Raw genomic sequence first — 13,208 nt, 5'->3', positions numbered from 1 at the left:
GAAATATGATAGAAATAACGAAGAGATAAGGAAAAGTGTTTACGATTTTTGGAGGTAGTGAAACACTTATGTTTTAAATTGTGTCGGGTCGCTGGGAAAGACATGAGAAGGTGGAGAGTTCCATAGCTTCGATGTGTGAAGGAGAGAAACAATTACCATTACAGTTCACCCCTGAATTGCCGATGGCCACACAATAATGATGTGACGGAGCAGCTTGCCGCGTATTGCGTGGTCTAGCTAGTGGCTGGGGGCACAAAAGCAGCTAGCTCTCGGGAGCAAAAACCAAAGTTATACCAGTAGAAGAGGGAAAGTAAACCATCACTGCGGCGCAAGGCAAGCGGGTCAAGTTTGGAAGTGACCCTGGGAAAGTTTCGACTCTTAACTTACACAAAATTTACTCTTAGTATTAGATAATTCTCTTAAGTTTGCATACTTTCCTTCGTTACTGTAGTACTGGGTGTGACGGAGGGTGGTGCCGGGAGAAATGCTGCAGGGAAAGTGATGATTATGACAGTAACAAATCACAGAGCCATGTACGTGACCCAGAGCGGTACACACGCTCTCATGCGGCGACAACCGTCAAACGATTTGTTGATCATCTAAGATTACGCCCCATCAGCTCTCAGGGTCCTCAGGCCATCAACATCAAGTTATGATCACCAGCCGAAAAATCTTTAAACACCTCTTACGGGTGTTCAAGAAAGCTGTCATGCCATACACGCTCTCACGCTACACAAGCTCTGACTGCATATATGACCACAAGACGGAGTCACGATCCCTTACAATCACTGGATCCTGCATCTGGAAAGCTTAAAGCTTCTATATCACTCAATCGCTTGATTTTATACCATCAGCTCGTTACCCAGTGTCTTCAAGTGCCACCCTCCTCTGGTGTCTGACATCCAGAACACATCATCCGTTTCTAATCAATCCTTTATCTCAATATAAATCCCCCAAATAACAAGAACACAAATCAAAAACAAAATCATTCCTTATGAAATCATCAAATGCGTTACAGATGACTTATCAGATGTCGAGGCTGATCTAAATATCAAAAATAAATGGATGGATGGTTGCCTTGTTGCAAGGTGAAGCCTGAAGGCCGTCTGTCCTGCTACATTCAACTAATTCCTGAGCATGATATACGTGGTCAGTAGGAGGCCTCATCCCCCCGCCCGGACTGAATCCCACAGAATGCTTCAGCTCACAGCACTGCTGGTTTACATTCTCACTGAACAGGGTCATACAGTTCATCGACCCCCCCCCCTCTCTCTCTCTCTCTCTCTCTCTCTCTCTCTCTCTCTCTCTCTCTCTCTCTCTCTCTCTCTCTCTCTCTCTCTCTCTCTCTCTCTCTCTCATTTACTCTCTCCTTAACTTCCATACCTTTTTCTGACCTCCCACTGTTCCATTTGTACTTCTCTGAATCATTCGCATTCTTTCCCTCTTCACTGGCACAATGCTTCACATTCCTCTAAGTGTATCTAACACATTCTAGTTGAAAAAAATACAAGATATGACTAAAGCACTTATAATGCATCCTTCTCTTGACAAAGTTGGACTAAATCTCAGAAATACTGTTCTTTTTTTCCCAGCATTACTTTTCATTAGACGATCAATCTGTCCACCTGCACGACAAACTCACGATAATGAAACACAACAACATACACATCTAATTCCTTCTGCTGCAAAGTACTGATCATAAAGGCAATTAAAGGTATTAGTATGAAGGGATGGAACACACTTGAAAAGTGTACTTGCGATTATAGGGGCAAAGATTCTTGACATTATCTTCTGCTATCTGAACAATAAATGTGATAAGTGTTTTCGGTAGCCCAGGTTCTTAGCCTTCACTCATGTGCACAAAATCTGAGAGAAAAAGCCAAAATAATCTAAATGTTTCGAAGGATCTGTTGAAGTACGTGATGAAGCAGCAGCATGAATTTCACGCAACATTTTCACAACTGTCATGAACTTGTGTAGTGTACGGCGCGTGACCGAAGCGATGTGAACGTCTGTGAAGACGAGGTATAAAGATAAGACGGTCTTCTCGAGGAGACATCAGGCGACAAGTGGTGGTGAGCAGGGGATTGTTGCGTTAGTGTAGCAACGGTCAGGCCTCCGTGCACTGGCTCCGGACCGACGAGGAGTAGCCGAAAGGAATATTCGTATCTATTCCCGTGTACGGGAGATCTCATCAGGAGGGAGTCCGACAGTCACGGTGAGGGAACGCTTGAAACTCTTGACTTTCCTTGGTGCAAGTGATCGGTGACGGCTGGCTGATCAGGTCAGGCTGTTACATGGTGACATATTTCTCTTAAGTATAAGAAAAGAATATCTCAAGTGGAAGAGAATTTATGTGAGTCGCTGCGTGCCAAAGATAAATTACGCAGGCAAAACTGTGAATACAGTTAAACAGAAATTAGTTCCTATAATTCAATGGTATTTAAGTGCATGAGACCACACGTCACGAGACAATATCCTCCACGATGGTATAACAAGTGGTTAACGTCGGTCAATATTACCCGTAGTATCTGACGTAATACAATTCAGTCATGGAATCTCATTTCTTTGCCGAAGTCGACGCCCTCAACGCAACGCTGGCCTTCCGTGAGGGTTCAAGAATGACCTGTAACCTAACTTGCTGCACATCCAGCATAAACGTAACATATTGCTACGGAGACAAGAACTTCACAGGACATGAAGAACCTTACTTACCCTGAGACCTGGGAGCTGGGCGTGAAGTGGACCTTCGCCATATTAGTGACGCTCATGGCCGTCCTAGGTAACGTGTGCATCATTATCATCCTCATGAAGAACCGCCTGCTGCTCCGCACGTCCGTCAACCACTTCATCCTCAACATGTCGGTGGCCGACCTCATCACGGGCGTGGCCGGGCCGATACCCTTCACCATACGGGACACCAACAATTTCTGGGTGTTGGGTGAGACCTGGTGCCACCTAGAAGGATACATACAAAGTAAATAAATCATTCTTGTTCCTGTTCTTGTGTGAATCCTGCTATCATGCACTTGGAGAGGTTCACCGTTGCTTAATGTCAATTTCATATTTTTCAAAACACGCTCATTCTTCATCTAACCCTTCAGGACGACGGTATGACCCCTTCAGTTTAATTATCTATCCATTAGGCTGGTTTTTAAAGAGTCAGGCCCTCATAGCCAGGGGCTGAGCAGTCGTGCTCCGATAGCTCAACAAACTTATGTCATCCTATCAGTCTAACGATGTCGGGCGCGATTGTTGCTGGGCTCGACCTAACGTTATGCAACCCTTAGTTATTTACTCCGTGTTTTTTTTAAACTTGTGTTGTCAAGGCATGAAAATGAACGTGTTGTTATATAACAATATTTTGTTTATATCTCCAATATGTGGAGGTATGCGGTACGGTTATGTGAAAGTGTACAAGTTAACGTATAGCACAAACAAGTTTCAAATTTATCTGCGGGATTTACAGTGGCGACCGGCTGGCTACCTTCTCCCCCCGTACCCCACGATTCCACAAACCAACAATATATTTATGACCATGTAACATTTCTATATTGTTTTCTGAGTATCCAACGATTCGTTTCCACACACACACACACACACACACACACACACACACACACACACATATATATATATATATATATATATATATATATATATATATATATATATATATATATATATATATATTTTTTTTTTTTTTTTTTTTTTTTTTTTTTTTCATACTATTCGCCATTTCCCGCATTAGCGAGGAAGCGTTAAGAACAGAGGACTGAGCCTTTGTGGAAATATCCTCACTTGGCCCCCCTCTCTGTTCCTTCTTTTGGAAAATCAAAAACGAAAGGGGAGGATTCCCAGCCCCCCGCTCCCTCTCCTTTTAGTCGCCTTCTATGACACGAAAGGAATACGTGGGAAGTATTTTTTCTCCCCTATCTCCATATATATATATATATATATATATATATATATATATATATATATATATATATATATATATATATTTTTTTTTTTTTTTTTTTTTTGCCGCTGTCTCCCGCGTTTGCGAGGTAACGCAAGGAAACAGACGAAAGAAATGGCCCAACCCACCCCTCTCCCCCCAAATGTGCGCGAGGTAGCGCTAAGAAAAGACAACAAAGGCCACTTTCGCTCACATTAAGTTTCTAGCTGTCATGTAATAATGCACCGAAACCACAGCTCCCTTTCCATATCCAGGCCCCACAGAACTTTCCATGGTTTACCCCAGACGCTTCACACGCACTGGTTCAATCCATTGACAGCACGTCAACTCCGGTATACCATATCGTTCCAATTCACTCTATTCCTTGCACACCTTTCACCCTCCTGCATGTTCAGGCCCCGATCACTCAAAATCTTTTTCACTCCATCTTTCCACCTCCAATTAGGTCTCCCACTTCTCCTCGTTCCCTCCACCTCTGACACATATATCCTCTTGGTCAATCTTTCCTCACTCATTCTCTCCATGTGACCAAACCATTTCAACACAACCTCTCCTGCTCTCTCAACCACACTCTTCTTATTACCACACATCTCTCTTACCCTATTATTATTAGTGAAAGAGAAGAGAGAGGCATTTGGACGATTTTTACAGGGAAATAATGCAAATGAGTGGGAGATGTATAAAAGAAAGAGGCAGGAGGTCAAGAGAAAGGTGCAAGAGGTGAAAAAGAGGGCAAATGAGAGTTGGGGTGAGAGAGTATCATCAAATTTTAGGGAGAATAAAAAGATGTTTTGGAAGGAGGTAAATATAGTGCGTAAGACAAGGGAACAAATAGGAACTTTAGTGAAGGAGTGATAAGAAGTTGTGGTGATGTGAGAGAGATGGAGTGAGTATTTTGAAGGTTTGTTGAATGTGTTTGATGATAGAGTGGCAGATATAGGGTGTTTTGGTCGAGGTGGTGTGCAAAGGTGAGAGGGTTAGGAAAAATGATTTGGTAAACAGAGAAGAGGTAGTAAAAGCTTTGCGGAAGATGAAAGCCGGCAAGGCAGCGGGTTTGGATGGTATTGCAGTGGAATTTGTTAAAAAAGGGGGTGACTGTATTGTTGACTGGTTGGTAAGGTTATTTAATGTATGTATGACTCATGGTGAGGTGCCTGAGGATTGGCGGAATGCTTGCATAGTGCTATTGTACAAAGGCAAAGGGGATAAGAGTGAGTGCTCAAATTACAGAGGTATAAATTTGTTGAGTATTCCTGGGAAGTTATATGGGAGGGTACTGATTGCGAGGGTGAAGGCATGTACAGAGCATCAGATTGGGGAAAAGCAGTGTGGTTTAAAAGTGGTAGAGGATGTGTGGATAAGGTGTTTGCTTTGAAGAATGTATGTGAGAAATACTTAGAAAAGCAAATGGATTTGTATGTAGCATTTATGGATCTAGAGAAGGCATATGATAGAGTTGATAGAGATGCTCTGTGGAAGGTATTAAGAATATATGGTGTGGGAGGCAATTTGTTAGAAGCAGTGAAAAGTTTCTATCGAGGATGTAAGGTATGTGTACGTGTAGGAAGAGAGGAAAGTGAATGTAGGTTTGCGGCAGGGGTGTGTGATGTCTCCATTGTTGTTTAATTTGTTTATGGATGGGGTTGTTAGGGAGGTGAATGCAAGAGTTTTGGAAAGAGGGGCAAGTTTGCAGTCTGTTGTGGATGAGAGAGCTTGAGAAGTGAGTCAGTTGTTGTTCGCCTGATGATACAGCGCTGGTGGCTGATTCGTGTAAGAAACTGCAGAAGCTGGTGACTGAGTTTAGTAAAGTGTGTGAAAGAAGAAAGCTGAGAGTAAATGTGAATAAGAGCAAGGTTATTAGGTACAGTAGGGTTGAGGGACAAGTCAACTGGGAGGTAAGTTTGAATGAAGAAAAACTGGTGGAAGTGAAGTGTTTTAGCTATCTGCGAGTGGATTTGGCAGCGGACGGAACCATGGAAGCGGAAGTGAATCATAGGGTCGGGGAGGGGGCGAAAGTTCTGGGAGCGTTGAAGAATGCGTGGAAGTCGAGAACATTATCTCGGAAAGCAAAAATGGGTATGTTTGAAGGAATAGTGGTTCCAACAATGTTATATGGTTGCGAGGCGTGGGCTATGGATAGAGCTATGGATATATACATATATATATATATATATATATATATATATATATATATATATATATATATATATATATATATATATATATATATATCCCTGGGGATAGGGGAGAAAGAATACTTCCCACGTATTCCCTGCGTGTCGTGGAAGGCGACTAAAAGGGGAGGGAGCGGGGGGCTGGAAATCCTCCCCTCTCGTTTTTTTTTTTTTTTTTTTTTTTTTTTTTTTTTTAATTTTCCAAAAGAAGGAACAGAGAATTGGGCCAGGTGAGGGTATTCCCTCAAGGCCCAGTCCTCTGTTCTTAACGCTACCTCGCTAATGCGGGAAATGGCGAATAGTTTGAAAGAAAGAAAGAAATATATATATATATATATATATATATATATATATATATATATATATATATATATATATATATATATACATATATATATATATATATATATATATATATATATATATATATATATATATATATATATATATATATACATATATATATGGTGGGATGAAGAAGTAAGAGTATTAGTGAAAGAGAAGAGAGAGGCATTTGGACGATTTTTGCAGGGGAAAATATGCAATTGAGTGGGAGACGTATAAAAGAAAGAGATAGGAGGTCAAGAGAAAGGTGCAAGAGGTGAAAAAAAAAAAGGGCAAATGAGAGTTGGGGTGAGAGAGTATCATTAAATTTTAGGGAGAATAAAAAGATGTTCTGGAAGGAGGTAAATAAAGTGCGTAAGACAAGGGAGCAAATGGGAACTTCAGTGAAGGGCGCAAATGGGGAGGTGATAACAAGTAGTGGTGATGTGAGAAGGAGATGGAGTGAGTATTTTGAAGGTTTGTTGAATGTGTTTGATGATAGAATGGCAGATAGAGGGTGTTTTGGTCGAGGTGGTGTGCAAAGTGAGAGGGTTAGGGAAAATGATTTGGTAAACAGAGAAGAGGTAGTACAAGCTTTGCGGAAGATGAAAGCCGGCAAGGCAGCAGGTTTGGATGGTATTGCAGTGGAATTTATTAAAAAAGGGGGTGACTGTATTGTTGACTGGTTGGTAAGGTTATTTAATGTATGTATGACTCACGGTGAGGTGCCTGAGGATTGGCGGAATGCGTGCATAGTGCCATTGTACAAAGGCAAAGGGGATAAGAGTGAGTGCTCAAATTACAGAGGTATAAGTTTGTTGAGTATTCCTGGTAAATTATATGGGAGGGTATTGATTGAGAGGGTGAAGGCATGTACAGAGCATCAGATTGGGGAAGAGCAGTGTGGTTTCAGAAGTGGTAGAGGATGTGTGGATCAGGTGTTTGCTTTGAAGAATGTATGTAAGAAATACTTAGAAAAGCAAATGGATTTGTATGTAGCATTTATGGATCTGGAGAAGGCATATGATAGAGTTGATAGAGATGCTCTGTGGAAGGTATTAAGAATATATGGTGTGCGAGGCAAGTTGTTAGAAGCAGTGAAAAGTTTTTATCGAGGATGTAAGTCATGTGTACGTGTAAGAAGAGAGGAAAGTGATTGGATCTCAGTGACTGTAGGTTTGCGGCAGGGGTGTGTGATGTCTCTATGGTTGTTTAATTTGTTTATGGATGGGGTTGTTAGGGAGGTGAATGCAAGAGTTTTGGAAAGAGGAGCAAGTATGAAGTCTGTTGGGGATGAGAGAGCTTGGGAAGTGAGTCAGTTGTTGTTCGCTGATGATACAGCGCTGGTGGCTGATTCATGTGAGAAACTGCAGAAGCTGGTGACTGAGTTTGGTAAAGTGTGTGAAAGAAGAAAGTTAAGAGTAAATGTGAATAAGAGCAAGGTTATTAGGTACAGTAGGGTTGAGGGCCAAGTCAATTGGGAGGTGAGTTTGAATGGAGAAAAACTGGAGGAAGTGAAGTGTTTTAGATATCTGGGAGTGGATCTGGCAGCGGATGGAACCATGGAAGCGGAAGTGGATCATAGGGTGGGGGAGGGGGCGAAAATTCTGGGGGCCTTGAAGAATGTGTGGAAGTCGAGAACATTATCTCGGAAAGCAAAAATGGGTATGTTTGAAGGAATAGTGGTTCCAAAAATGTTGTATGGTTGCGAGGCGTGGGCTATGGATAGAGTTGTGCGCAGGAGGATGGATGTGCTGGAAATGAGATGTTTGAGGACAATGTGTGGTGTGAGGTGGTCTGATCGAGTAAGTAACGTAAGGGTAAGAGAGATGTGTGGAAATAAAAAGAGCGTGGTTGAGAGAGCAGAAGAGGGTGTTTTGAAATGGTTTGGGCACATGGAGAGAATGAGTGAGGAAAGATTGACCAAGAGGATATATGTGTCGGAGGTGGAGGGAACGAGGAGAAGAGGGAGACCAAATTGGACGTGGAAAGATGGAGTGAAAAAGATTTTGTGTGATCGGGGCCTGAACATGCAGGAGGGTGAAAGGAGGGCAAGGAATAGAGTGAATTGGAGCGATGTGGTATACCGGGGTTGACGTGCTGTCAGTGGATTGAATCAGGGCATGTGAAGCGTCTGGGGTAAACCATGGAAAGCTGTGTAGGTATGTATATTTGCGTGTGTGGACGTATGTATATACATGTGTATGGGGGTGGGTTGGGCCATTTCTTTCGTCTGTTTCCTTGCGCTACCTCGCAAACGCAGGAGACAGCGGAAAAAAAAAAAAAAAAAAAAAAAAAAAAAAATATATATATATATATATATATATATATATATATATATATATATATATATATATATATATATATTCATTTATTCAATATTATACTTAATCGCCGTTTCCTGCGTCAGCAATGTAGCGCCAGGAAACAGACAAAGAATGGCCCATCCACTCATATACACATAAACATACATATACATATGCATACATAGCCATACACATATATACACATATACATATACTTGCTTGCCTTCATCCATTCCCTGTGCCACACCACCTCAGGAAACAGCATTGCGAGGTAATGCCAGGAAAACAGACAAAAAAGGCCACATTCGTTCACACTCAGTCTCTAGCTGTCATGTGTAATGCACTGAAACCACAACTCCCCATCCATTCCTAATCAGTTTACATTGTTATTATTTCTGCGTCTCTGTACTACTTGTTCCTCTACAACAATTGATCCAGCAATGATGTCATATACAATACGATTATGTTGGAATGAAAAGAATGTGAAGCAAATTGGGAAAAGAAATGGGAGAGAAAGGTTCTTCGCCACTGATCGAATGACCGCACGACACAACCCCAAGTCTGTGGCAGGGTAGATCAAAGCCTAGTCTGCAGCAGTTGGTGCTACCCACTCACACCTTACGACTCGCAAGCCTACCACCTTTTTGCCTGGTGTAGCACCTCCTACCCCACCAGAACCACGATGTTGACAAAGAGCCTCAAACACACAGGTGCCAATTCGATGAATAAGCTCCAACACCATGAGTTCTGATGTCATTTCCATTGCCTTTCTGAAGTCAGCCATGATATCTGTACGCAAGTTATCAAAGTCAAAAATTTCAACATCACTCAGCAAATCAATGGCATCCACTGCAGCCAACGTAACTGCCAGCTTAATTACAAACAAGAGTACGAAGTCAACGGCCTCAGCAACAAGTCTCTTCCACAGAGGTGGGATTGTGTTTCCACACCTCTCTGCTGCTGTTTTGGCTGCTGCTGTTGCTTGGTCTGGAGTAGGTGGTGCTGGTGTAGGTTCTGACTGTTGAATGTGAAGTGAAGTGAAGCTCTGGACTGGACTGCTTGTGAGGCGAAAGACATTGTGTAATAAGTGACATGAATGCTCCGGTCTGGATGGGAGACGGGAGTGACAGAGGTGTTGTGGAGAAGGTGAGGTATGAACACCTAGGGCATGGGGCAGCCAGGTCTACGATCATTCAGACACAGTGCAATGTTGATGGCAGACACAGAGTACACAAGGGCAAGACACGAAGCACATGAAGGATTATATTAATGTGGGTAAGTGGATTAACAACCAGATGAATAACACCATAATGAAAGGTCTGGATAGAGAGACACTCGTAGACGAGGACCGGGGGGGCATTTTCGTGTTCCAGGATGAACTTCAGCCTGAAGTTGCAGGAGCCCCATTAAAGTGGTCCTAGGGTTGTATCATAATAGTAATAATAATAACGATAATAATGATGATAATAACAATAATAATAATAATAATAATAATAATAATAATAATGATAATAATAATAATAATAATAATAATAATAATAATAATAATAATAATGATAATATAAGGATGACAATGATTTAAGGGGGTGCATGAAATGCGGGGATGATTTCGAATACGTAAATGAAACACATGATACAAGTGAAATGAAAAAGCAGACTGCGAGTGGTTATTATCAGCCTGGAGACAAGTGGCGTCTGAGGTGACAATCCAACAAGAGCCCATCACAAGGAAGTTAGGATAGAGAGACACTGTGGTAATATCAATACCTCCCTCCCCAACCCGTCCATAAGCACATTAACTGATCAAAGCGACAATAGACACCGTAGACGGAGACCCGTTTTCACCGGGGTCCGCTTACCCTCCTCACTGCATTTAGTAATTTTTCATTTACCTCATATCTTGATCGACCCTCCCACAAGGCCTCTCTGTTGACTACATCATACCGTTTTCTCGAGATCCATAAATGCCGCACACAATGCACTCTCTCCAAGTGTTTCTCTCACAAATTCTTTAAAGGGAACAAATGATCTACACGTCCTCTACCACATCTGACGACACACTGCTCATCCCTCAGTCAAGCGTTCTGTGCCTAGCACCACCACCACCACCCCCTCAATCACCACTCCCACACACCTCACCACATACACTCAATAGTCATAATCTTAGAATTCACTGTTGTCCATCTTGCACGATACATGAGTTCTCCTAGTCCTTGGAGCACCTCACCCTGGATCTTACAAACGCTGAACAACCCTACAAGTCGATCAACAACACTGTCACCCCTCTCCTTGAAAAGTTCAACTGTAATTGCATTCCATCTCGCCACTTCGCCATACTTCATCGTCTGCGAGGCTCTATCTACCTCTTTTTTTTCACCACATCATAGAGAGAAAAGAATACACATATATACATACACAGGCAGAGATACATGCATACAAACGTAAATACTCAAATGTCCATGTGTACAGTGCAACTTGATATATATCGTAAAATGGAAGATTATTCTTCCTTACATCAGAACACAGCAGTAACCCGCATCATATTGATACATGCATACCACATACAAGATAATCATTTACTGTGGCCTCGCTGTGTCCCGAAATAATGCCATAATTGTAAGCGTCACAGCTGATGTGTAATATCTTTACTATGCTGGACCCGACGTTTCTGATGATGACCGCCAAATCATTTTTTTTTTACGTTGCACCGGAAAACTTTTCAACGTGACCTGAGGCAATAACCTGGCAGTAACCTCTTGAGAACGACGATCCGAGCCCTGAACACGAGGGTACCACCCTTATGCATGAATGGCACGGGCCTCGAACACGACGGTGCGACCACTGAACACGACAGTGCGACCACTGAACACGACGATACGACCATGGAACACTACGGTGTGACCACTGAACACGACCGTGCGACCACTGAACACGACGATAAGACCACTGAACACGACCATGCGACCACTGAACACGACCCAGCGACCACTGAACACGACGATACGACCACTGAACACGACCGTGCGACCACTGAACACGACCGTGCGATCACTGAACACGACGATACGACCACTAAACATGACAGTGCGACTTCTGAACACGACGGTGCGACCACTGAACAAGACAGTGCGACCACTGAAAACGACGATACGACCATGGAACACTACGGTGTGACCACTGAACAATACGGTGCGACCACTGAACACGACGATACGACTATGGAACATTACGGTGTGACCACTGAACACGACGGTGAGATCACTGAACACAACGGTGTGACCAATGAACACGACGATGCGACCACAGAACACGACGGTGCTGAACACGATGAGGCGACCACTGAACACGACGGTGCGACCACTGAACACGACGGTGCTGAACACGACGATGCGACCACTGAACACGACAGTGCGACCACTGAACACGACGGTGTGACCACTGAACACGACGATACGACCACTGAACACGACCGTGCGACCACTGAACACGACAGTGCGACCACTGAACACGACGATACGACCACTGAACACGACGATGTGACCACTGAACACGACCGTGCGACCACTGAACACGACGATACGACCACTGAACACGACGGTGCGACCACTGAACAAGACAGTGCGACCACTGAACACGACGATACGACCACGGAACACTATGGTGTGACCACTGAACACGACGGTGCGACCACTGAACACGACGGTGTGACCACTGAACACGATGATGCGACTACAGAACACGACGGTGCTGAACACGACGATGCGACCACTGAACACGACGGTGCGACCACTGAACACGACGGTGCTGAACACGACGATGCGACCATTGAACACGACGGTGCGACCACTGAACACGACGGTGTGACCACTGAACACGACGATGCGACCACAGAACACGACGGTGCGACCACTGAGCACGACCATGCGACCACTGAACACGACGGTGCGACCACTGAACACGACGATACGACCACTGAACACGACAGTGCGACCACTGAACACAACGGTGCGACCACTGAGCACGACCATGCGACCACTGAACACGACGATGCGACCATGGAACACTACGGTGTGACCACTGAACACGACTGTGCGACCACTGAACACGACGGTGCGACCAATGAACACGACGATGCGGCCACTGAACACGGCGGTGCGACCACTGAACACGACGGTGCGACCACTGAACACGACGGTGCGACCACTGAACACGACGATGCGACCACTGAACACGACGATGCGACCATGGAACACTACGGTGCGACCACTGAACACGACGGTGCGACCACTGAACATGACGGTGCGACCACTGAACACGACGATGCGACCACTGAACACGACGATGCGACCACTGAACACGACGGTGCTGAAGACGACGATGCGACCACTGAACACGACGGTGCGACGACTGAACACGACGATGCGACCACTGAACACGACAGTG

The 13,208-nt window shown here is 43.9% G+C and overlaps 1 protein-coding gene and 1 pseudogene across 1 annotated transcript in view; one reads left to right on the top strand and one right to left on the bottom strand.

Moving 5' to 3' along the window:
- Positions 1 to 2,086: 2,086 nt before the first annotated feature.
- The window catches only part of LOC139754180 (uncharacterized), a 71,744-nt gene continuing 60,622 nt past the window's right edge, over positions 2,087 to 13,208 (top strand). The window contains 2 exon segments of the mRNA XM_071671373.1: positions 2,087 to 2,693; positions 2,695 to 2,977. Coding sequence (XP_071527474.1) covers positions 2,553 to 2,693; positions 2,695 to 2,977 — 424 coding nt within the window. The 5' untranslated portion in view covers positions 2,087 to 2,552.
- On the bottom strand, positions 8,769 to 10,259 carry LOC139753983 (protein FAM8A1-like; annotated as a pseudogene).

Source organism: Panulirus ornatus, chromosome 16, assembly GCF_036320965.1.
Source record: "Panulirus ornatus isolate Po-2019 chromosome 16, ASM3632096v1, whole genome shotgun sequence".
In the NCBI taxonomy this organism is placed as follows: Eukaryota; Metazoa; Arthropoda; class Malacostraca; order Decapoda; family Palinuridae; genus Panulirus; species Panulirus ornatus.
The sequence above is the reverse complement of the archived record's forward strand: the minus strand, read 5'-3'. Positions and strand labels throughout refer to the sequence as shown.